This window comes from Saimiri boliviensis, chromosome 1 (assembly GCF_048565385.1).
Source record: "Saimiri boliviensis isolate mSaiBol1 chromosome 1, mSaiBol1.pri, whole genome shotgun sequence".
In the NCBI taxonomy this organism is placed as follows: Eukaryota; Metazoa; Chordata; class Mammalia; order Primates; family Cebidae; genus Saimiri; species Saimiri boliviensis.
The window spans coordinates 290,482,497-290,508,534 of record NC_133449.1 but is presented as its reverse complement, the minus strand read 5'-3'; the positions used below and the strand labels follow the sequence as shown (position 1 = coordinate 290,508,534).

At 37.4% G+C, this 26,038-nt stretch overlaps 1 protein-coding gene across 12 annotated transcripts in view; it reads right to left on the bottom strand.

The window, feature by feature from the left end:
* Nucleotides 1–26,038, bottom strand: part of CTNND2 (catenin delta 2) — a 937,699-nt gene that overhangs the window by 357,356 nt on the left and 554,305 nt on the right. For all 12 annotated transcript variants that reach the window (XM_039468167.2, XM_039468169.2, XM_039468187.2 and 9 more), the window contains one exon: nt 16,192–16,447. In XM_039468167.2, the coding sequence (XP_039324101.1) occupies nt 16,192–16,447 (256 nt within the window). The remainder of the gene's footprint in view (nt 1–16,191; nt 16,448–26,038) is intronic.

Below are 26,038 nucleotides of genomic sequence, written 5' to 3'. Positions count from 1 at the left end.
AAAATTAATGGTTAAAAAGAGTTCAGGCCGGGCATGGTGGCTCATGCCTGTAATCCCAACACTGTGGGAGGCCAAGGTGGGTGGATCACTTGAGGTCAGGAGTTCGAGAACAGCCTCATCAATACGATGAAACCCCATCTCTACTAAAAATACAAAAAATTAGCTGGGTATGCTCTCTTGAACCCAGGAGGCAGAGGTTGCAGTGAGCCAAGACAGCGCCACTGTACTTCAGCCTGGGCAACAGAGTGAGACTCTGTCTCAAAAAAAAAAAAAAAAAAAAAAAGAGAGAGAGAGTTCAACTTACTTATACAGAGCAAGTCCAGCCTGTGTGTGTGTCTATGTATGAGCGTAAGTGCATGCAGGCACACTGTTTAGTACACACACAGTGCTTCAGTTCCCAGAGGCTAATTTTACAATATTAGCAATATTGTCTGTTACTTTCAAGCTGATTTATGGTAAATTTAAGTCTGTTAATATTTCAGTCATCTTCAAAACAAAGGACAGCAAATACATGGCAAGGCACCCTGCAGACATGTTTCTGTTTATCTAAAAATCCCATGCTTTGTATTTTCTTCTTCAATGTCAAAACCACTTTTACTGCAGTATAGATGTTAATTGCCACTTATCTTAATGAGTTCTTTTCTAATATAACAGAGCCTGGCTTGAAATATAGCAGACTTCTTTGTCAACAAGAGATAGGAACAAGAGTACTGTTGGTTCCTGGAAGAAGAGGGATGCTTTTTATTAATCTACTTTCTTTATGTTGGTTGAAAGCCTTCCGATTTAGCATTTTTGAGGTATGAGTTACTGCTTTCATCCTTAGTGTGAGGGGAAATTAACCCCTGTAGAAGTCAGGAAATAGAACTTTGGTTCTGAAAGCAAAAGGCACAGTAGGAACTCCTGAGATCATTAAAATATTAATAGAATTACACGGTAGCTCATATAATCAAGTTACTGAGGGTAATTTTTAATAAAACTATGGCAGGTTGCTTTCATTTAAATGTGATCTATTTTTAAGTTTATATAATTTTAAGCATGATTTTTTTTTATTTATTTCCTAGTTAACATTCCTACCTCATTTTCCCTATGGAAAAGTTTCACGGTCCAGAACAGTACTTGGCTATTTGTACTTAGAACATATTGTTGAGTGAATGAAGGAATGAATGAAAGTATCTAAAACCATAATAATAGTATTATGTCATCTAAATTTAAAGCTACATTAGTGGGGAGGAGGAATGGCAAGAGATTGGTCAATTAGTACGAAATTACAGATAGAAAGGAGGACTAGGTTCTGGTGTTCCATTGCACATGGAGGTGAATACAGTTAACAATATTATATGGTATATTTTAAAATAACTAGAAGAAAAGATTTTGAATGGTTTCACTACAAAGAAGTCATAAATGTTTGAGGTTATAGATGAGCTAAGTGCCCTAATTTAAGAATAAATACATGTGTATTGAAACATCACACTGTAACTCATAAACACATACAACTGTTGTGTGTCAATAAAATAAAACCTTAAAAACAAGCTACTTTTCATTCACTATTTTTAACAGAGTCTTATAGTTAATATATGAGGTCCTATATTATTGTAACATATTACTGTTTTTATTTGATCATAAGAAAATGTGGGCAAGAGATAAAAGAACTTGCACATTTGGCAGGTAATAAATGGGACAGGATGCTATCCACGATCTCCTTAAAAGTGGGCTTTTAGGCTTCCTACATGGTAGTGGGAGGCATGGTTTTGAACAGAATCAGGGTCAGGACCCATGAGGCCTGGATGCTGCCTCCCTGGGGCTCCACCTCCTGCCCTCCATGCAGCCTTGGTTTCTGCCTACGGGAGGCAGTGCCTGGCCAGCCCGTAGTTGGCTCCTTCCTTCCATTTATGATGATAGAATATACATAACACAAAATTTACAATTTTAACTATTTTAAGTGTATAGTTCAGTGGCATTAAGTATATTCACACTGTTGTACAACTATCATCACTAACCATCTCCAAAACTTCATCATCCAAATTGAAATTCTATACCCAGTAAACACTTGTCATTTCCCTCTTCCCACATTCCCAGGTAACCACGATTCTTTTGGTCTCTTGGATTTGACTATTCTAGGTAGGTACTTCATGCATTTGGAGCATACAATGATATAATTTGGCTGCGTCCCCACCCAAATCTCATCTTGAATTGTAGCTCCCATAATTCCCATGTGTTATGGGAGGGACCCAGTGGGAGATAACTGAATCATGGGGTAGTTTCCCCCATACTGTTCATGTGGTGATGAATACGTCTCACGATATCTGGTGGTTTTATAAGGGGAAACTCCTTTTGCTCATTCTTTCTTGCCTACCACCATGTAAGACATGCCTTTTACCTTCTGCCATGATTGTGAAGCCTCCCCAGCCATGTGGAACTATGAGTCCATTAAACTTGCTCTTCTTTTTGAATCACCCAGTCTTGGGTATGCCTTTATCGGTGGTGTGAAAATGGACTAATACTTACGTATGCATCCTTCTGTATCTTCTGTATTTCACTTAGCATAATGTCTTCATGATTCATCCCTGTTGTACCATGTATCAGAATTTTCTCCCTTCTTACAGCTGAGTAAAACCCCATCATATGTATATTGTATACTGCATTTTGTTCATCCATTCTTCTGTCAACGGACATTTAGATTGTTTCAACCTTTTGGCTTTTTTCTTTCATTTTGAGGCAGGATCTCACTCTGCTGCTCAGGCTGCAGTGCAGTGGTGCAATCACAGGTCACTGCTGCCTCGACCTCCTGGGCTCAAGTGATCCTCTTGCCTCAGCCTCCAGAGATGACAGGACCACAGGCATGTGCCACCATGCCCAGCTAATTTTTGTATTGTTTTGTAGAGACAGGGTTTCACCATGTTGCCCAGCTACTTTTTCATTTCAACAAGAAAAAGTAGAGAATTTCCCAGACGATATTAGAAGGAAAGATGGATAGTTTCATGAGATGATCAATCAGATCAGGCATAACAAATCCTCCCACAAACTTAAAGCTGGAAACAACTATCTTCATTTATTACACCTCACAGGTTCATAGGAATACCAGACAGGGAACAGTAGGGATGAACTTCTCTGCTTCATTATGTCTGGGAGTTGACCTGGAAGATCCAGCGGCTCTGATGGCCCTGGGGAACTTGTTTGAAAGGGTTTGCTCACACAGCGGACAGGCTGACTCCTCACCACGGGCTGCTCAAGTGTCCTTAGGATGTCGGCCTGGCTCCCCTACCTGAAGAAGCCACACACTGTGACTCCTACAGCATCCCAGTAGTCACGCAGGCCAGCTCTGCTTCAGTGTGGGTGGGGAAGATAGAAAGGTGTGAGCCCCAGGAGATGGGTCATGGCAGCCATCATGGAGGCCTCCTACCACACACTTTATTACTTTAATTCTATGCTGGATGCTAGGTATTGGGGGAATTTTCAGAAATTATTAAGATTTTTAATATTATTTCTACTTTGAAAAACTTGAATATATTGAGGAGATACTGTAATTCTAGTCACTCATTCATTTAGCAAACACATTCAAAATGGTATACATAGGTAAGGTAAACGATAGGTAAGAAAAAAGGATTTCTTTTTCATAGTCACTGGGAAACAAATTTTGAATGTTCTCACTGCAAAGAAATCATACATATCTGAGGTGATGGATAGGCTAATTATCGTAGTTTAATAATGATGCAATATATATATATATATATACACACACACATATATACATATATATATATATATATATATATATATATATATATATATGTATTGAAACATCACACTGTACCCCATAAATACATTCAATTCTTCTATGACATATGAGATCTTAAGGTAATTTTACATTACTCACTGGTTCAGAAAAATAAAAGCTCCAACATTGTGGGCTTCTAAGTCAGTAGTTATAACCATATGTCTGTAAACCAACTTTCATTTTCTTCATAAGGCCTCTTTTATTCAGTTGAAAAGACTACATTCCAGGGTGATTTCACATCTGCCTTTCCAGTGCCAGGGGAGATCCTTTGTCAAGGGAAAGACCAGACACCCTCTGCTGGCATCTCACTTATCCTTTGATATGTAACTAACTCACGTTTGAATTCAAAAAACGTTGGGAATCACTGGGATACCTTTCCAAGCTGGAGGAACCACCCTAGGGTCTCACTGTAGTATCCTTCAAGAGCAGCAGACAGGGTAGATGGAGGCCTTCACTAAGGGGGCTTCTTGCAAACGTCTCAGTTATCAAACACAGTCCGCACTCTATTCATGTGGAGCTTCATCTCTAAAGAAGTTCCCAAACTGGGGCCACTCCAGTATGAAATTTTAAACAATAAACACATTCAAAGAACAGAGCATATACTGAAGTGTCCCTAGAAAACTGAGAAGGTAAAATAATGAAAAACTGAGGATACTTCTTTCATATCATTCTTCAATGCGCTTTAGTACGTAAAGCACTGTGTGTGTCGGAGGATAGCCTGCTGAATTTCCCACTGGTATCTCCTTCTCTTTCTTCTCTTCTTTTCCTTCTTTCCTTTCCACCTTTTCTCCTCCTTCTTGTGTCTTCTTAGTAGAATTAAGGGTCTGTTAAATCACACCTGGTTCAGCAACCCAGTTACAATCACTAAACATGTTCTTCAGTAGATTCAAGAATTTAAGTTACTACGCTTGTCAAACTTGAAATGCACCATGAACAATGGGATTGCTGTTCAAAATATATTTTTTACTATAAAATGCTAATTTTCTCCTTATCAAGGTCAGTACCTCAAAATTAATGAGCACTATTAGCTGCAAAACATCTCAAGAAGCAATGGAAATTAATTTCCATTAGTTAAATGCTGATGGTCAACTATAACCTGATTTGTAGGACAATACATATTTTGAATACTCCATTTTTGTCCTCAAACGTTCAAAGTCAGATGGTGAAGGAAAATGACTTATGACATCAAGCCAAATATCAAAACTGATTTGCACATGGAATAACCAAAGATGATTTCAGAATTTCACTTGTGGTAAAATAAATAAGGACTTTAAGGATGGATTAATTGAGATATGCTAAAAATAAAACATGTTTCCCATAGTAGTACACATTGAAAAATAAGGGAAGGAAGCTCTTTTAGTTAGGCAGGAGAATAGGGTCTGGTGGCAATGAACCTAAGGCCGATTCACACTAACTTCCTAGAACCAGACTAAATAAAGAAAAACTTGAGCTTTCTACACCTAAGTAACAAAAGGACCAGAGCCTACTCCCTTTGCAAACCCCCACTCCTTTTACTGTGTGGCAGATGGAAAACTGAAAGTACCTCTGATTGGTTGCTTTCCACAACCAATCAGACTGATGACAGGCAAAGTCTTTGTTTGCATAGAAGTGTAACTTTGTAATTTTATTTTAGCCTCTGATTAGTTGCTTGCTACAACGAATCATACATAGGATGCGTCAGACTCTCACTGCTTGCTTTTCACAACCAATCAGAGGCTGAAGTGAAATTACAAAGGTTACAATCAGATTCTGGGCCACAATTTCATCTGCCTCAGGTGTACACCAAGTGGCCGATGGGAAACCTCTAGAGGGTATTTAAACCCCAGAAAATCCTGGAACTGGGCTCTTAAGCCCCAATCCTCAGGCCTGCTCCTACCCCGTGGAATGTATTTTCATTTTCGATAATCTCTGCTTTTGCTGCTTCATTGTTTCCTTGCTTTGTTTGTGCATTTTGTCCAATTCTTTGTTCAACATGCCAAGAACCTGGACTCCCTCCACTGGTAACAGAACTGGCCAAGCTCTCTGAAAGGCGCAGAGTACTTTGAACAGAACATGATTTCAAAAGGTTGAACAAAGCTATGTGGATGCCTATTAAATACATAAATACATAACCATAATGGGCTTTTCAAAAATTTTATAGCTACTATGACTTATCCATACTTCCATAAGGAAAATAAGTCTTGTGTTTGTCCATGAATGTATACTTTTAGTTTTCAACACTTTATCAACACTGATATATAGACGAGACAGAAAATCAACACTTTGCTACTGTGTGTCCTTTGCAGCATTAACAACCATGTGCTTACACAAGGTTTGTATATATTATCTCTGGATAAATGTGTGCAGAGCCAATAAACAGACGGGTTACATGTATATATAAATACATGTGTTTATACATGTGTACAGATAGATACTACGCACACATTATTTGTCACCTGTATGCCACAGACAGATTATGTGTGTATATGTATGTATACAAATAGTATATCTACATATAATTTATGTGTACATATGTATTTGCTAATATCACACAATTATAATCTACGTGGCACATACACACATACACAAAACAACACAAATTTTCTCAATAAAATAAAAGTTTAAAGGTGTCAAGATTACTCCTAGAGGAAGACAGTCCCTGAGGAATGATTGATCCAATGAGCCGATTCTGTCACCTGAATTTTCTTGCTTTCCCTCTTTCTGGTGAGGGTTTTCTCCTCATGGGAACCAACTTTAGGTAGCAGGGGTGCTGTCCTCCATTTTCACAATTTCATGCAAAACTAGACTCACAAAATCTTCCTTTAATATCTTCTGAAGCACAACACTTCTTTACATTCCTTCAAAACTACTTTCCAGAACTCTAAAAGATACCAAGCAGGAAATCAATGGGAAGCACACAGGTTTTAAATACAATCTCTGCATCCAACTGGAGTGTTTAGATTTCAGAACTTCCTCTCTGGAATTTCAAGCCACTCTAATTCTCCATGAGATTCCAGGGAAAGAGGCTCCCCGGTTTTTGGTTCTCAGCTGACTTCCAAGAGGTATCATTTTTAATATTAACACTCCTTTTGTGCTCTTAAACATTCTGATCATTTTTTTCAAAGGCAGATGAAGAGAGAGATTTACCTCCCCTACCTACTAAGGACCTTGCTTCTCATTTGCAGTTTTTGACGTCTGCTTCATCACAAAATGGTACAAGGAACAATTCCACCTCCAAGACTCCATTTTCCTCCCAGTATGAGAATATCTAAATCCCATAGATGACACATGCACATCACACATATATCATATGCAAGATCATCAGTAAAATGACAGAGATTCACCACAAAACAGGAAGCAATATGAATTACTGATAAGGTTAAAACATCATAATAACATTGCAGATAACTAGTTGAGAATTCAGTGACTGCTCTAAAGCAGTGAATGCTTTTATTTTTATGTGTTATCACTGTACTTAGCATTATTGAGGATCTTAAACTTCACTAAGTTCTGACTTCTACTGATACAAGATACCCTTTATACTGGACATTATCATCAGATTTAGTTTCTCCAGTAAGCTTATTTTGTAAAAATTTCACGATAATTTAACTATTGCATGGTAGTTCTCAGTTGATTTAAATTTCGGGAAAGATACTTTATCTTTCTTGGAACAGGGAGTATAGTTGACTTGAGGTAGAAAGGTTAAAAAAGAAAGTTCAGGAAAGATGGAATAAGCATACAATGATGGATCCACTTGTAAGTCATTAAAGATACAAGTTGAGTGATGCAGGACATCTTAGTTCCCGGCTTCATAATGGAGTCCAAACATAAGAAACACAATCACAGCCACCTCCAAAGAAGATGGGAGGGGGCGAACAAGGTGTGTGGTGGGGGTGTTAGGGAGGGTGAGCTACACTGAGAAGGCCAACATGCCAAAGTAGCTTTTGCTGCTATATGTTGAGTCTAGCTAGCTTGGATTTGGCTTTTTCTCCAAGTGATGCAGAAAAGCCCAGGATGCCTGGAGCCCACTTTAGAGGGCTGGCACTTGGGTTTCACAGAACCCTCCACACTCCTCGAGGCCTTGGCTAGAAAGTGGGGGACCCATGGGTTGTCAGCTCTTGGGCCAAGTATGAGCTCCATGCTCACCTTCTGAACTTGGGGTACAGTCTGTTTTACTGATAGCACATGGATTGGGAAGAAAAGGGGCTCGTTCTCTAGAGGAAGGTCTGCATACCAGAGCAGCAAAAAACAGACTTCTGCCATCGCAATGGATGGCATATCTGCTAATGAGGAATTAAGTACCTGGTTCTTTGGGTATGAATATGCATCGGCCGTGACTGCCTGTCTCTCATTACTCTTGACCACATCATATCATGGAGGCACCTATGTCAGAACCTGCCTTAGTATAAATGAGGTGGGAATATTTAGATAGCTGAGTACACATTAGAAATGAGTTGTTATTTTGGAATGTAATCAAATGTTTTTTGTTTTTGTTTTTGTTTTGAGATGGAGTCTCACTCTGTCACCCAAATGGAGTGCAATGGTGCCATCTCGGGTCACTGCAAACTCCACCTCCCAGTTTCAAGGGATTCTCCTGCCTCAGCCTTCTGAGTAGCTGGGAATTCAGGTGTGCACCACCACACCCAGCTAACTTTTACATTTTTAGTAGAAACGGGGTTGCATCATGTTGTTCAGGATGGTCCAGATCTCTTGACCTTGTGATCTGCCAGCCTTGGCCTACCAAAGTGCTGGGATTACAGGTATGAGCCACCACTCCCAGCCCACTACTTTCTTTTAAACTGATAAAAGGACTCTTGAAAAGGAGGTTTTGTAAAACAAAAAAGTCCTTTTGCATTAGAGTCTTCTCTCCCGTCTTCCTATTCTCCTAGGCTATGAGGGCTGAGTACACAGTTCCTTCTTCCCTGAGGTCGCCCTGCCCTGCTCAGGCCCCAGTGAACCCCTCCTACTCCCACTCCCTGCTTCCCACCAGGGAAGGCGACAGGGGCTGCTCCTGGGCTTCTTTCAGTCTTTCCAACAGGACAGCTTGTGGCCTCTATGTCTTCACTCATTTCTTCTGTTTCTCTGGCTCCCAAGGCCACTCTCAGCCCCTACCTCTCTCCTAAGCTGCTGCAAGGGCAGGAGCAGTGGCTGCAGCAGTGGTGGGGTGACTGAAGCCACAGCTATATACAGACCCCCCAACCAAGGCAGTATTCTGAGGACCTCAAGGTTTGAATATATTCCATCTTCACAACTTGATGAGGAAGGTGCTTTTGTTACTTTTATTTTACTTCCATGGCCATGGAGTGGGGTTAGCGCAGAGATCACGCCCAGAATCACAATTTGTTGAGAATCCCTTTCCCCTTGCATTCAATTCCCTTCACAAGACAGGCCAAACCCTCTATTCCCGTGTTTGAGGGATGGCATGCACTCTGGGGCTGAGCAACATCAGCTATCATATAGGGAGAAAGGTTAAAAAGGAAGTTCTGGAAAAGTCGAAGAAGCACATATGATAGATCTATTAATACGTGTAAGTCATTGGAGACAAAAGTTAAGTCACCAATGACATCTTAGTTCCTGGTTTCATCATGGAGACGATGAAAGACTATGAGTGGGAGAAGAGAACCCTTGAATTTCTACTCATCCATTTAGCTAAAGGAAATAAAGCAATGAAGTGCTGGGGCATTTACTCTCTGGGACAGCCCCAGCTGCAGTGGAGGGCGTGAACTCGTAAAAACCACACAGGGAGGGTTGCCAGAGATGCCCTTGCTTGTGCCATCCTTCCAGAGAGCACCGTGTTACTGCTGGGTGGTGCATGTGGGGTTTGGGATTATATTATACACTTTCACAGTAACTCTCAAAATGCAACAGAGAGCACTACAAGCACAAGCATATTCAAGAGCCAAGAAAACAGCCACCTTTATCCATCTTCTATGCTTGTAGTCACGTGCATCAGCCACATTAACCAGTTAAAAGCAGTGATAGCCTGGGCGCGGTGGCTCATGCCTGTGAGGCCAGCACTTTGTAAGGTGAAGGTAGGTGGATCACCTGAAGTCAGGAGTTTGAGAGACCAGCCTGACCAACATGGTGAAACCCCGTCTCTACTAAAAACACAAAAATTAGCCAAGTATGGTGGTGCACACCTGTAATCCCAGCTACTCAGGAGGCTAAGGCAGGAGAATTGCTTGAACCTGGGAGGCAGAGGTTGCAGTGAGCTGAAATTGCATCATGGCACTCCAGCCTGGGCAACAGAGCGAGACTCCATCTCAAAAAAAAAAAAAAAAAAAAAAAAAAAAAGAGTGATAATGTACACAGACCAAACACATTTAACCACATTGTTCTTTCTCAAGACAGGTTTTTATTATTAAAATGTAATATAAAATAAAACCTTTGAAATATGGCTTCTAGTGAATGTATCCTGTTGGGGAACATCTGTTCTATAACGTGCATGGGAGATTAGTTCCCTAACACAGTGTAGTCATTTGAACGGTGCTCCTCCCCAAGTCAGTATCTAACTCAGCACCTTGGAATGTGACCTTATTAGGAAACAATTTTTTGAAGACGTAGTTAAGATGAGGTCATACTGAATGAGGGTGGACCCGAAATCCAATGACCGGTGTCCTAAGAAGACAGGAGGCAGAGACAAGGAGACAAAAAGACAAACATGAAGGCAAGTGAAGAGGGAGACAGAGACTGGAGGGAGGCAGCCACAAGCCAAGGAATGCCTGGGGCCTCAGAAACCAGGAAGACTGGATCTTCCCTTAGAGACTTTGAAGGGAAATGATCCTGCTGATACCTTGATTTCAGACTTCCAGCCTCCAGAACTGTGAGGCATGCCTATCTTCTAGGTGGCTTTTCCTTGGAAGACTCTAGGATGGATTCAGGGGAAGAGGTCCTGAGGAGTGAGGGGCTGCAGACTCCATCCTGGGGGCAGCTCTGGCTGTGACTGGACACAACCTCACCGAGGACACACATGTCTGATTTTCCCGCTTCAAAGGATGTGGAAAATGTTCACAGTAATTATACTGGATAACAAAATTGGGACGCAGGAAAGGTTTCTATAGTACATAATAATGGAATCACCCTACAAGAAGTGAATGTAAATTTCTTCATTTATGTTAAAAAGAAAATTAAATATTCCAGATAGGATCAGTTATTCATGGTTTTGCAGAATTCACCTGTGAAAAGACTCGGTATCTTGTTTGATTCTACAGCTCCTGTCCGTATCAATGTCCATGGCAATTAGAAACACAAGATTTAAAGTCAGATTCGGATTCTGTTTCCAGCTTCTAATCCTCAGTTTCCCCATATATGAAACAGGCATTATAAAAAGCCATGTGATAGGGATTAGGGGATAATTAAATTAAACAATGAATATAAAATGTTTAACACTAAGCATGGAACTCAATAATTAACTTTCATTATCATTGTTATCATCAACACTGTTATAAAGGTTGTCATCTTACTGTCAAGAAAACCAGTAGTGATCCCAGGTTTGCCCAAGGTAATACTTGTTTTCTCTCTACGCTTGCTGGTGATGTGTGAAGCACAATTTGGAGGGACATCAGCCACTGTTGAGCCCAGAAGTGACAGCTCTTGGGACAATGGCAGCTAGCACAGCAGCAGGAGCCTTGGGCGTGGGAGCACGGTGTAGGAACTGTCTCCCAAGGCGTCTTTGAAAAAGGGATTGGTGTATTCTCATATGATTTCGCAGGTCAGAAACAAGATTTCAAAAGACGCATATTTCTGTATCAAAACAAACTAGTGTATAAGCCTTGGATGATTCAAAAAAATAAATAAAATGTTTTAAGAGATGGTGAGGGGCCTGTTGCTACCTTGCTTGAAGCATCTAAGCAGGGGCTGAAAGACAAGGTATTGGAATTGCTATTAGCTTAACTGATAAACAATCTCCAGTACTCTTCAAATTCTAAAAGTCTTTAAATTGTGAATCCAGTATTTTTTCTCTTGGACATTTCCTCAGTTAAATAAATAATTATTGAGCATTTGAAGTTAAAAGCAAACTACCCAGAGATTCATCATCTGAGAGAACTAGACTCTGAAAAATATGGTATGTAGTTTAATACAAACATTTCAGCCACGTTCTTTGAGTTACATGGTAACTCAAGTTACATAACACTGTTTACACTTTAATATCTTATAAATATTCTTCAAGTCTTCATCTTTTTAAAAGCATTTTTATGCCAGACACTGCAGCTCATGCTTGTCATCCCAACCCTACGGGAGGCCAAGGCAGGAGGATCACTTGAGCCCAGGAGTTCAAGACCAGCCTGGGCAGCATAGCAAGAACCCTTCTCTAAAAAAATAAAGTTTTTTTCAAAAGTTACTTCAAAATAGCATATAAAATTAGTTGAAATATATAAATAATTCCTTAAAAGTGCATATTTTCACACTATTCGTCAAATATTGTGGTTTAAAATGAAACACCTCCATGGAGTGAGTTTGATAGAGCTGATTGAAAGTGCAGCTGCTAATTTGGGCCCAAAATCAGCATTAAAAAATGTGCCATTGTATGTATTTTCCTGTTATGATGAATAACAAAATAGAAGATAGTGTTCTATTGTGAATCACACTCATAAAAAGGGAGATTTTTTTTAGCATGTTTGAAAAATTGCTATTGAGAGAGTATACACAAAGGATTACAACATCTCAATAAGATATTAATCAAACAGGATTAATAGTTGCGATTACTGCTACAATTTATGCATTATGTCAATAAGATGTCTTAACCATGACTTTTGTTATTTGATAGACATTTATAATACCTTTAGTATATCTGGGTATATCAGTCTTGCTGTGTTTTTTCCCATTTGTTTCATCAATCAAATTTTCAAAATAAGAATGCTTTTGTGACTTATCACTACCAATGTGACTGATACCTCTTTCAGATAATTTAAGAGTTATATTTAACTTTCATGTTTAAAAACAACAGTTTATAGAACTCAATATTTGGTGCAGTACCCACAAATATATTAGCTATGGTAACAATCCTTAAGAGATTCACATTTTATGGAAAATAACATATGATTACAAAATAAAATTTTCTTAGCAAATAAAGCTGTGATGTGAATTTTATATGTTTAAAAATTATTTTCTCAGTGACTGCTGGCTTTACAAATAAAATTGGATAGAGGATTTATGTTAAATAAGATAGTTTTTGTTGGAGCATCAGATGATTAGTCAAAAGAGAAAAGACCAAAGCTTTGCACAATCTAAATGACTGAGTCAACCATCCACAGGAAGATCCCAAGCCCTCAGAACCATTCCTTTTGTATCCTATGACTCAGAGTGACAGAAAACCAACATGGCTTCTCTGGTTTCAAGTAGAACTGTCATGACTTCATGTTATTATTTTAAAATGCTGTATTTGCTTAAACACTTCACAATGAATAATACTAAAACTCTTTAACAGAGAAGAGATAGTGGTCTACAATAAAAAAATAAGGTAGATGCTTATTTTTTTATTGAAGAAGTAAAGAAGTAAGAAATAAAAAATGCAACAAAGACCACACATCCAATAAGCAATGATCAGGGATGCCAGAGCTAGTTGGACAATTTCCTTCATTCTTCTCAACTCCTACACACATACCGGTACTACCATTCATCCTCTGCAAAAAATCATAAATATACTGTTTTTCCTTCTTATTTTTTGTAAAGAAATAAAAATGTTCATGCCAACATGTGCCGCAGTATGGATTCAACATGTCCTAACAATGTAGACATAAGCCCGTGTACTCACCTGGCAGCAATGCATTTTCAAGAAGTCATTTAACATTCAGATTCTGCATTTATTTAAGGCATTAAATATGGAATATCAGTTTCTGCTCACAAAGGATTATATAAAAGATGTAGGTAAGCCTACTTTTAAGATTGTAATGTGCTATAAACCTATGTTTATAATGATAAAGAGGCTTACACAGTCTAGTGTTTAATGTTAAATAAAATGTTAACAAATTCTCCTAAATATATGTATATATATTTAAAAAGCTTGAACATATGGAAAAGGTTTACATCATAGGCCATAATGCCAAGATAAATAATTGTGAGCTCTAGAAGGTAAATATATTAGTTCTGGTAATATGCACCTACAAGGAATCAAAATATAATATTTAAAGAAAAATGCAAAAATCCTGTTTTAAAAGAGGTCCTATATTCTGGACTGAATTTTAAATTTAGCATGTCTCTCCATTAAATAAAAACATGTTGAGATATTCCTTCATTTTAAGATAACCTGACAAGAAAGGCATTACTATAGTTTATGCTCCATACACTTTGCATGATGCCAATATCTAGTATCCTTGAAATTAACGGTGAACTTGTAATTCATATAGCATTAATTTGCATACAAATTTGATACATACAAAAGCTTAGTGGTCAATATTCTCTTATTCATTCTAATCCTGCTTATTGGTGTTTTTATTTTTTGGTTTATAGTAGGCACTCAATAAATATAAGTGACACAATAAGAGCTATGTCAATATATTGAGAGAAGAAAAAAGGCTGTAAAAATGACAGTAATATAAAATGCAAATGATATGCCATTTAATAAAATAAAATGCATTTAATACACAGTATAAAATACGGAAGCTAGGCTCCAGCTACAGAAATATAATTTGGTTTCTTATTAAGCTAAATTCCCTAATAGGAAAATTTAAAGTATTTTCATTGGAGTGAAAATGTTTATTGTCAATTTAAACCTACAATGTTAAATATAAACGTCAATTCAATTACATATTTTTGTCTTTGAGCATTTCTTAAGGGTTCACTATTATTCCATTTCTGTACATTTTCAGTAGCACATCAAGAAAGATTATTTAAAAATAGAGAATATGTTGAGGTATTTTCTGATGAATACACTTGCCATACACGCCAAGAATACTTAAGAATCTGGGGCAGCTTTCAGGACCAAGACTATGAAGTGTGCTGTTGGGACTGAAAATCTTGATAACCAGGACACTGAACATAGTAAACATAAGAATGCTTCTGATTTCTGGTAGATAACAGTAAACACTTACTACAATTCACTTTTACAATGGTGTTATACCAAATACAATCTTTAACATGGACCCTCCAAGCAGGTTTGAACTGTGCTAAAGTAGCTATCTCAAAGAAAACCATAAAATGATCCCATTCTGCCTTTTATATTTGCAGAAATGATTTCTTTTTGCAAAAGAAGCTATGCCAACCCCTCAATACAGTACATAGGAACTTGCGTGCTCCATCAGTGAAAAATCTTTGAGATGAATTTTAAGTACAATACCAGAGTCAAGCCACCTGCCCTACCATAAAGAAATACCAGCAATCTGACATATCAATAGTATTCACAGGTGCAGATATATATTTATGGGCTCTATCAGCATAAATCCAACGGCTATGAATAAAACATAAAGCATCACTTAACTCTACAGGGACTCAAATCCAACTTTAGAAGCAGAGCAGTGCTAAACCCCCTTGCCACTGATGGAAAAAAGGAAACAAACAAACAAACAAAAAAACCAAACCACAAAATACCAACAACTGCAACAAAAACAAAACCTCCATAACAATTTCTTTAATATATTATGTTCAAGATTTTATCAGTCTTTAAACAAATTCACTGTAATGTTTATTTCCAGACATAGATAAATGAAGGTTGTATAAAATTTCCAAATTTTCAATTTTACCTTAAAGTGGAAGGTGCGCCCCTTTGCAATATGATAGATAGAAATGCATAGCAGGGCATGGTGGCTCACACCTGTAATCCTAGAACTTTGAGAGGCTGAGGTGGGCAGATTGCCTGAGCTCAGGAGTTCCAGGCCAGCCTGAGCAAGAAGGTGAAACCTGTCTCTACTAAAATGCAAAAAATTAGCCAGGTGTGGCAGTGTATGCCTGTAATCCCAGCTACTTGGGAGGCTAAGGCAGGAGAATCGCTTGAATCCGGGAGGCGAAGGTTGCAGTGAGCCGATTGCCCACTGCACTCCAGCCTGGGGGACACAGCAAGACTCCATCTCAATAAATAAATAAATAAATAAATAAATAAATAAATAAGTAAGTAAGTAATGCATATGATGATGAAGCATACTTCCACTGAGACAATAAAATATTTAGGTCGTGATATTTGAGGTCAAATGACATCACCTCCAGCCTCCAGTTTCCTCTGCATTAAAGAGGCCAGTCTACATCTTATCAAAGAGTTAAATGTCAAGCACCTACAGACACTCTGATCAAAAGAACCTCTTTAGTTTTTGGTGGTGAACCACGGAAGACACTAGGGATCCATTGCAAATACCCACATTCCAAGTCAAACAAAAGAATATACAACCCAAGGAAAGCCAACCCCTTATATCCAAGGACAGAAATGCAACACGACATGAAAGAAATTGCAGTACCCGGTTACAAAACCGCTTTAGACATTATAGGGAAAGAAAAAGCTTTTTACCCACCTGGGATCTTTCTGAATGCTATCAATGGACGGGGACCTGGCCAAGGTGCCTTCGGGCGGGAGAGCAGGGCCGGATTTGCTGTACGGAGACTCAACAGAGGGACAATATTGCAGCTGTCGGTAGGGGTCCGCGTAATTGGAGGCTGGGCCTGCGGCATAGCTGGCCCTCTGGAAGGTGGCCGCGGCGGCATTCTGCGGGCCATGCTGGCTGCCTGTGCGCTGCAAGGGGACGGAGTCGACACCAGGGGAAGATGGGGCTACGACAGGAAAGTAGGGACAAAGTAAAAAATTGAGGACCTGCTCACAGAAACGGTTAACCAGGTCTAGGCAGGGGCGGGGGAAGTTACACACATAAAAAAATAGGGGTTCGAAAGAATAAACAAAATTAATCCATCAAATTTAAAACAATACAGTCAGTGTTATCCAATCAAACGATAATGAGCATGCCTCAGAGACAAACCTTTCAGGTATGGGGGGAATGCATCTGTTGTGTGTTCTGTTACCTACATCCAAGGGAAGGTGTGCTCAGCTGCAATGTAAACTTTGTGCAGAAGTAAAACTCTGAAGAAATATAATGAATATTTTCTCAGGAGGCATGGGAAGTTAGCTCTTCGGTGTTCAAGTTGACAACATTCAGAATGTGTTCAGGTAATGTTACGTTAACTTTATGAAGGGTGTAAAACGAATTTAGTAATGTAGTTAATCTTCCTGAATCAGAGAAAATAAGAAGAAGTGAGAGAGAGTGTATGTATGCGGGTGGAGGTGGGGAGTGGTGGGGTTCATGTCTCCACAATTAGCACCAGAACATTCAATGCAGGACTGCTCTAGTTGCTGTAAAGTAAGTCCTGAAAGATTTTTCTATGCCTCTTTTTCAAGTGAAGCTGTCACAGGAACAAACACATTTGGTGAAGGGAGAATGAGGCAAAAACCAACCCAACTGCAAGGCAGACAAAATAAGGAGCTGACTTAGCTTTTCCGAAAGTATTTGCATCTTTTCAATGTGTCTAAATTGTTTTGAGAAGATTTTACACTAGTTACTAAAATCAGTTTGACTATTTTCAAATTGAATTTCAATTTTCTGTTTCCTTCTTGGATTCTTTTTAGATCCTTTCATGTCATTATTTTTATCTAGTTCTCAAAATATATTTGACATCCAAGGTTTGGTTGACACATACGATGAAAATAGCAGTTATTAATGCCTTAGTGGCTGATAGCCATGATCAATAGCAGACAGCCCACGTGATTTCTGGGGCTATCGAGCAGATTTCATATCAAAAATACAGCCAGTGGCTAGATAGGACCATTTATGCCACAGACACTCTATATGGAATTAGGTTCCAATTATCAATTACACTTCACCACTCAGACTTCCTGATCATTTCTTAGTGGCCAATGATACAGTTTATTTTATCCTCTTTTACATTAGGGGACATATGCCAAATCAGACACAAAGGAAATTACATCACATTGAGAAAATAATTATTAAAAGAGGTAAGGAAATTGTGTTGAAATAATGAAAGTTGCGAAGTGAACTGGAGGAATACACTGTAATACTGAGGATTGACTTAAGAGTTCGGGGCTTTTCTTTGCCAATGAACTTTCAATACTTCATCTTAGAATTACAAAAATTTAGAAAAGTAGGTTCCATAACCTGACAAAAATGCCAAAAACATTTAACGGAAACTTCATACACAAAAAGTGTATATTTCCCAGAGGAACAATATTTTGAAATAATGATGGTTTCCCTGATGTGTTAAGTCTCAAAATAATCAGATTAGGCTAATAAACATTAATTGCAGAGTCGGAAAATCTGCTTTATGTCTTTATGCAAGTACTTGAGGATTTAGCTTTTCTCCAAAGTATTATCAGCATGTGTAATTAAAATTCACATTTTAAAATTTATGCAGTGTGCCTTATATTATGGTGAAAGGGGTTTAAAATTTAGGGAAGTCTTACTCTTGGATGAACAAATGTAGAGAGGTAAACAAAATTTCATTTTCTACGGGTTGTGATAAGCTAGTCAGAGAATCCAGGACAAATGGAGAAAACTAAGCACATCTGGCATTTTTCATAGATGTGCATTTTTTTTCCATTCAGGAAACTAAGTATCAACATTTAATCTTGCTGAAATGGCTTTCAGAAAAGAGATGCTTTTCTATAAAAAATTATTTGCTATTAATAAATACAATGATTAAAGTGTCAGAGATCAGGAAATAATATTAAAATCTAAAGAAATCTTTTTGTTAAAAAAATAACAACAGAGTACGTAAGAAGAACAATTTGACTACCTACACAAAAAACTCTCAAAGGATCAGGAAGTAAAAAAAAAAATACAACAAGAAAGAGTTTAAGAAAAACACTGCCAAGCAGCACACAAAAAATTGTGAATAATGTAAAAGGGACTGGTTCAAAATGTGAAAATAGGGTGAGAAATTCAATTAATTAGGCGGAAACAAAAAGACAACATCTTGGTATGTACAGAGGAAGAAAAGGTAGAAGAAAGTTTATGAATGTTATACTATTCCTATTTTGGTTTGTTTTACATCTTAAAGAGTGATATCACTATTATGAAAAAAGAGGTTGAGATATGAAATCTAAGATGAGCAAACAACTTTCAAAAAGATTATGTATTAAAAAAAAACACAATCACATGTGTAGTTTCAGCCTTGACAATTGGCCTTTTAGAAATATCATTCCCAAATCTATGGTTTAAGCTTCTTTTAGGTCATAATAAATAAAACAGCTGATGAGAATTTCAAAATATAAAACCGGAATCCAAATTGGTGCTGTTATAGTAAAATAAGTTAGAGGCTAATCTATGCAATTAAAATAATGTAAAATACTAGTAAAAATGGAGAGAAAAATACACTGTATTCAAGTACAGGTTATATAATAATAAAAAAGAAAATGTATGAGAATCTAATGGATCTCAAACCAACCATTAGTAATATAACAATGTAATACCTTAGTTTGTAAAGGTATATATAAAAACAATTACTTTAAATGAATGAAAATCATTAAAGATCTAATATGTAGACAACATTAAATAAATGAGCTCTCATTATTACCATTAACAACTTTGAAATCAATCAATATTAGAAAACAGAAATGTGTGTATGGCATTGAATAAAATGCTACAAAAATTCAAGGTTCAAGTCTTCCATCTGGTCTCAACTATTTAGATCTTGACATGGTTTATGTAATCCTTGGCTCTCTGTTAATATGGATAAATTAATATCGGTCACACTATCAAAAGACTTCCATTTAATATATTTTTTCCCTGAATTTCTGGACTGTTGAATACTTTTCCTTATTTGCGTTTTAAAGCTCAGTTGACCAAACTGTTCTCCTTGTAGGATTACTCTACCCAATTGAACCTACTCAGGGCAAACACTAGAGAGAGAATGTGCTTCATCAGCTCTGTAAACACACTCCTCTCTCATCTCACCTGCTCTGCAAACAGCCCCTTCTCCCTCAATAAGCTCTTAGAATTCAATGAACTGTGTCAATGCTGGCTTTGGGAGATTTAACAAGTAGCCACTTCAGCAGCTGACTTGATATTTCAAAAGACACCTATGCTTTCATGAAATTATCTGTTTGTTTTCTGCAGAGCCGCACAAATAAAGACCTAGTTTATACAGGAAAAATAAAGAGATGTTTTACCTTTATGTGCTATATTTGTTTGAAAAAGGGGAAGAGGCATTCTTTTATATAAAGTTTTCTGCTTTATAATAGATGATTGCAAGCATTATTTACTGACAATAAAAAAAGGAGAACAGAATAAAATACAAGAATCTGGGCACACAGAAACTTGATGAGGGGAATATAAAGTAATGTTCAATAAAGAGGAAGAAAAAAACACTACTTTTTGGATTATTTATCTTTGCCTTTAGGTATCCTGCATATACAGATAAATATGAAAACACAAAGCACATTTACACATTACGGAAATATAAAATAAGCATATAAGAAAGTAATTAAAGAATGTCCCCCTGAAAGCTCAGAAAATAAGAATGGCTTAGATGACATTGGGTCCAAGAAAATGGTCTATATATACTTGAAAGAAATTCACCTCCATTTCTTCAGGGATAGGGCATCTTTAGCACCCGACACGGCATATATCCAAGAAAGTCATCACCAAGAACTGAACTATAAACATTTTCCAATTTTCTGTACTCAGCACAAGCTGATCCATGCTAAATTCAGTGGAAGAATACTCAAGAGTAAATTTAAACATAGGAAATTTGAAATAATTTCGTATATTACTATCTTTGTGGGAGAGGCATTTAATGCATGATTGTTAGTAGTAATGGAATAATTATCATTGATGTTGATCTTATTTACCCTGCTTTGATTGGAAAAGACACTGAAAACACCAGGACAGGCCAAGCATACCTATCACACTGGGTCTCAAACTCAATGTGGGATCATGTGTATGAAGATATTGTACATGTATTTGAAAGAGAATATGATGTAAAATCCTATCCTTAAATAGTTTTCATAGTTTTATTCTTGTTATATCCTTGAAAGAATTTTAAAAGGAAAGCTCTTTATTTGGGTAAATGGCTAATGCAAGTGGGGTTTGATACCTAGGTAAAGGGTTGACAGCTAAAGCAAACCACCATGGCACATGTTTACCTATGTAACAAACCTGCACATCATGCACATGCACCCCAGAACTTAAGAAAAAATTCAGGCTGCGTATGGTGGCTCACATCTGTAATCCCAGCACTCTGGGAGGCCAAGGCGGGCGGAATACAGGGCCAGGAGTTCAAGACCAGCCTGGCCAAGATGCTGAAACCCCGTCTCTACTAAAAATACAAAAATTAGCCAGGTGCAGTGGCAGGTGCCTATAACCCCAGCTCCTCGGGAGGCTGAGGCAGTAGAATCACTTGAACCCAAGGGGTGGAGATCGCAGTGTGCTGAGAGCATACCACAGCACTCCAGCCTGGGCAACAGAGTGAGACTCTGTCTCAAGAAAAAAAAAAAAATTCAAGATGAGGTATGAGTTACTATGATCATGTTGGAACTTTGAATAACATTTTTATGACAGTGGTGACTTACACCTATCTTAACCAATAGCCTTGTAATGGGCAGATAGACTTCTATGTAAGTATAATTTGGAAAAATGCAAGCTCCTCATTACGTCTTCACAATATAAATAAGCAGTTAAAAAAAACCCAAACAAATGATTAACAGAAAGGATCCTGTTTAATAATCAGCAATAGCTACTACTGAAAATGTTATTGCGATACACAGCATAATGGATTTCAGTAGATTTGTAGAACTTGGTATAAAAATTAAAAAGTAAATAAGTGAATTAATAAAAAGGCAGGCAAAATAATCCCATGTTTAATCCTACATATGTATATATTTCTATTTATATGTACCTTTAGCACTATACATTTTAGTTTCCCTCTAATTTACAGTATGTGTAACTACAGTCATGATGAATGAGAAAGAGGATACACAGTCATTTTTTAAAAATCATTCCAAGCACATTTTTAGCTGTCAATGGGAAAAGGATAATAATAAATGCTACATGTATTTGGAGCTTCCTATTGTGCCAACTACCTTATTAGGGGCTTCTACACATGAGCATTAAATTCTCATTTAATGCTCACAACAGCCTACATGGCAGTACCTACTACTATCACTAACATTACTCTCATTAGGTCACAGAAGAGCAGTGACAGGACAGTGGGCAGGGCTGGGGCTGAAATGTGGCAGTGGTCTTCAGGGTCTACATGTTTTACACCCTGTCTCCTCCACTGTTGGGCACTAGAGGTGAGGCCATGCCTGCTTAATGAAACCTACACATTTTGAAGTGCAATATGTGTGGCAGAAATGCCAAAAAAAAAAAAATGTGATACAGAGTGTAACTGGTTAAATCCCTATGACCTAGATAATTGGCTCCATCTTAATATTCCTCAAAATTTGTATTATCATTTTCTTTGGCTTCTTCCTCAGAAAGAAATGTAGCAGAACCTCCTTCAATTGAAGACAGAAAGGACCTAAGGGAAGGTCAATGAATAGAATTTTCCATAAAAATGGAAATAGGGCAGTTGGGTGGAGAATGCTAATGTATTTGTGGTGGACTTACTTCTTTACCTTGAGTAATAACGAGGGGACCGAGCAAACTCGTCACAGGACAAGAGAGAGGCAGGCCAGGAGGAGCGGCTGCGTGGGGCGACCTGAGCAGGTTTCCCAGCTGCCAATCTCTGGAGAGCCAGATGAGTTGAGGCGCATTATTCATGTGGTTTTACAGGAGGCTCCACAATGTGGCAATAGGGCTGGGTTTGCTCTCAAACATGAACTAGTTTGCTGAGATCAGATCAGCTCCACCATCTTAAGCACTAAAAGATACTCCGCAATATGTGGTTATGGCATAAAACGCATATTATATTCTTTACACATCCGAATGTCCACTGGCTGAATAAGAAGCTCAAAAGAAACTCCAAGGAAGCTAAAGTGTTAAAAAAAAAATACCTTAGCTGGCTCAAGTCCTGAAATTAGCGATACAGCTTGGAGCCTGGTGGATTTTAAACCACAGGTGCTGTGACCCTTTTTATTTTGTAAAAATAAGCATTTCTACATCAAGTGTATTCCATGCTATGGTCCTGATCTATTCCTTTGTCCATACACTTGCAACATTTCCGAGAACTTCCAAGAAGAGTCATATGAACAAATTTTAGAATAAAGGAAATTATTATTAGACCTAAAGGAAGACATAGACTATACTATATAAACAGTAGGGAACTTCAACCCCCCTTTCAAGAATGAGCAAATTATCCAGACAGAAATCAATAAGGAAACATCAGACTGAAACTGCACTCCAAACCAAAGGGACCTAACAGACATCCATAGAACATTCCATCCAACATCTTCAGAATACACATTCTTCTCAACTGCACATGGAACATTCTCCAGGATAGATAATATGTTAGGCCACAAAAATGTCTTAACAAATTTAAGAAGACAGGGACAACATCAAGTATCTTTTTTGACAAAAATGCTATTAAACTAGAAATCAACAAGAAAAATTATGGAAACTTTACAAATACATGGAAATTAAACAACATGCTCCTAAACCAGTCAATCAACAATTTAATGAAATTAAAGGCCAAATTAAAAATTTCCTTGAGACAAATGAGAATGGAAACACGTCCTACCAAAACCTATGGAACACATCAAAAGAAGTTATAGGAAGGAGTTTATAGCAACAAACACACACACACACACACACACACACACACACACACAGACACACACACACACACACATATATATATAAAGAAAAAATTCTAACAAACATTCTAATGATGTACTTCAAGGAACTAGAAAAACAAAAATAACTTAAACTCAAACTTAGTAGAAGGAAGAAAACAATAAAGCTAGGAACAGAAACAAACACCACAGAGACTAAACACCAATTCTAATAATCAACAAAATGAAAAGCGTGTTTTTCAAAAAAATATCCAAATCAATAAATCTTTTGCAAGACTAAGGACAAAAGAGAGAAGACTCAATTAAATAAAATCAGAGATGAAAAAGGAGACAAAACCATTAGAGATGATTATGAACAATTACATACCAACAGATTTAATAACACAGAAAAAAAAAACAGATAAATGCCTGGACACATACAACTTACCTGGATTAAATTATGAAGACAGAGAAAATCCGAAAAGACTAATCATGAGTGAGAAAACTGTATTAGTAACAAAAAGTGTCCTATCAAAAAACAAAACAAAACAAACAAACAAAAAATGCCCCAGGTTTAAACTAGTCCAGGAAGAAGGAATCCTTTCAAATGCATTTCACTAGACCAGCAAAACTGGGCAAGGACACAACAACAAAAGAAAGCTACAGGCCAATATCCCTGATGAACAGAGATGCCAAAATTCTCAAGAAGATACTAGAAATTCAACAGCACATTAAAAAGATCATTCACGAAAACATACGGACACAGGGAGGGGAACATCACATACTGGAGCATGTTGGGGGTTGGGGGACTAGGGGAGGGATAGCAGGGGGTGGGAGGCTAGGGGAGGGATAGCATTAGGATAAACACCTAATGTACATGACAGGTTGATGGAGGAACCAAACCATCATGGCAAGTGTATACCTATGTAACAAACCTGCATGTTCTGCCCATGTACCCCAGAACTTAAAAGCATAATTAAAAAAAAAAGATTACTCACTATGATCAAATAGAATTCATCCTAGGGGTGCAAGGATGATTTAATTCATGCAAATAAATAAATGTGATACATCACATTAATAGAATCAAGGATAAAAGTCATATAATCATTTCAATAAATGCTGCAAATAATTTGATAAAATTCAACATCCATGTATGATTAAAAAAAAACCCTCTCAACAAATTAGAAGGTGTGTACCTCAACACAATAGAAGCCATACATGGCAAACCCACAGTTAATATCATACTGAACAAGGGAAAGCTAATAGCTTTTACTCTAAGGTCAGGAAGAAGACAAGGATGCCCATCGTTCACCACTTCTATGCATCATAGTACTGGAAGTCCTTGTCAGAGTGATTAGGTAAGGAACAAAAACAAAAGGCATTCAAACTGGAAAGGAGAAAGTCATATTGCCTCTGTTTACAGATGGCATGATCATATCAATGAGCAGCTCTAAAGACCACACACAAAACAAAGCCTGTTAGAATTAATAAATAAATGCAGTAATATTTCAGGACATCGAATCAACACACAAAAGTCTGTAGCATTTCTATACACTATCTATACAGAAATGTACTGGCAGAAAAATAAATCAAGAAAACATTCTATTTATAATATTAATAGCTACAAAAAGTTATATACCTAGAAATAAACTTAACCAAAGAGATGAAAGATCTTTACACTGAAAACTATAAAACTTTGATTAAAAAAATTGAACAGGACACAAATAAATGAAAATATATCTCATGCTCATGAGTTAGAAGCATTAATACTGTTAATATGGCCATACCATCCCAAGTGATCTACAGATTTACTATAATCCCTGCCAAAATACCAAGACATTCTTCATAGAAGTAGAAAACTATATTAAAATTTGTATGAAAACAATGACAACAAAAAAAACCCTTAGTAGCCAAAGCATTCTTGGGCAAAAAGAACAAAACTAAAGGCATCACACTATGTGACTTCAAAATATATGAGAAAGCTAGAGTAACCAAAACAGCACAGTACTAGCAGAAAAACAGACACTACACTAATGGAACAGAATAGAGAGCCCAAAAATAAATTCATGCACCTACAGCCAACTTATTTTCAACAAATGTGCCAAGAACTTACATTAGGGAAAAGACAGTCTTTCCAATAGTTAGTGCTGAGAAAATTGATAACCACATGCAGAGGAATGAGACTAGACCCCTACTTCTCAACATAAACAAAAATGAATTCAAAATGGGTTAAAGACTCAAATGTAAAACCAGAAACTATGAAACTACTAGAAGAAAACATGGGTGAAATGTTTCACAATATTGGGCTGGGCAAGAATTTTTAAAATAAGACCTCAAATGCACAGGCAGCAAAACCAAAAATAGGTAAATTAATATTAATAGACAAACTATTAACATTAATAGATTGCGGAGATTATAGACTGGGAGAAGATATTTTAAAATGATACACTTGACAAGTGGCTAACATCCAGAATATAAGAAACTGCAACAACTCAACAGCAAAAAACAAAGAAAAGAACCGAAGTAATCTGAGTTTAAAATGGGCAAAAGACCTTACTTGACATTTCTCAAAACAAGACATACAAATGACCAACAGGTATGTAAAAAATGTTAAACATCATGAATCATCAGAGAAATGTGAA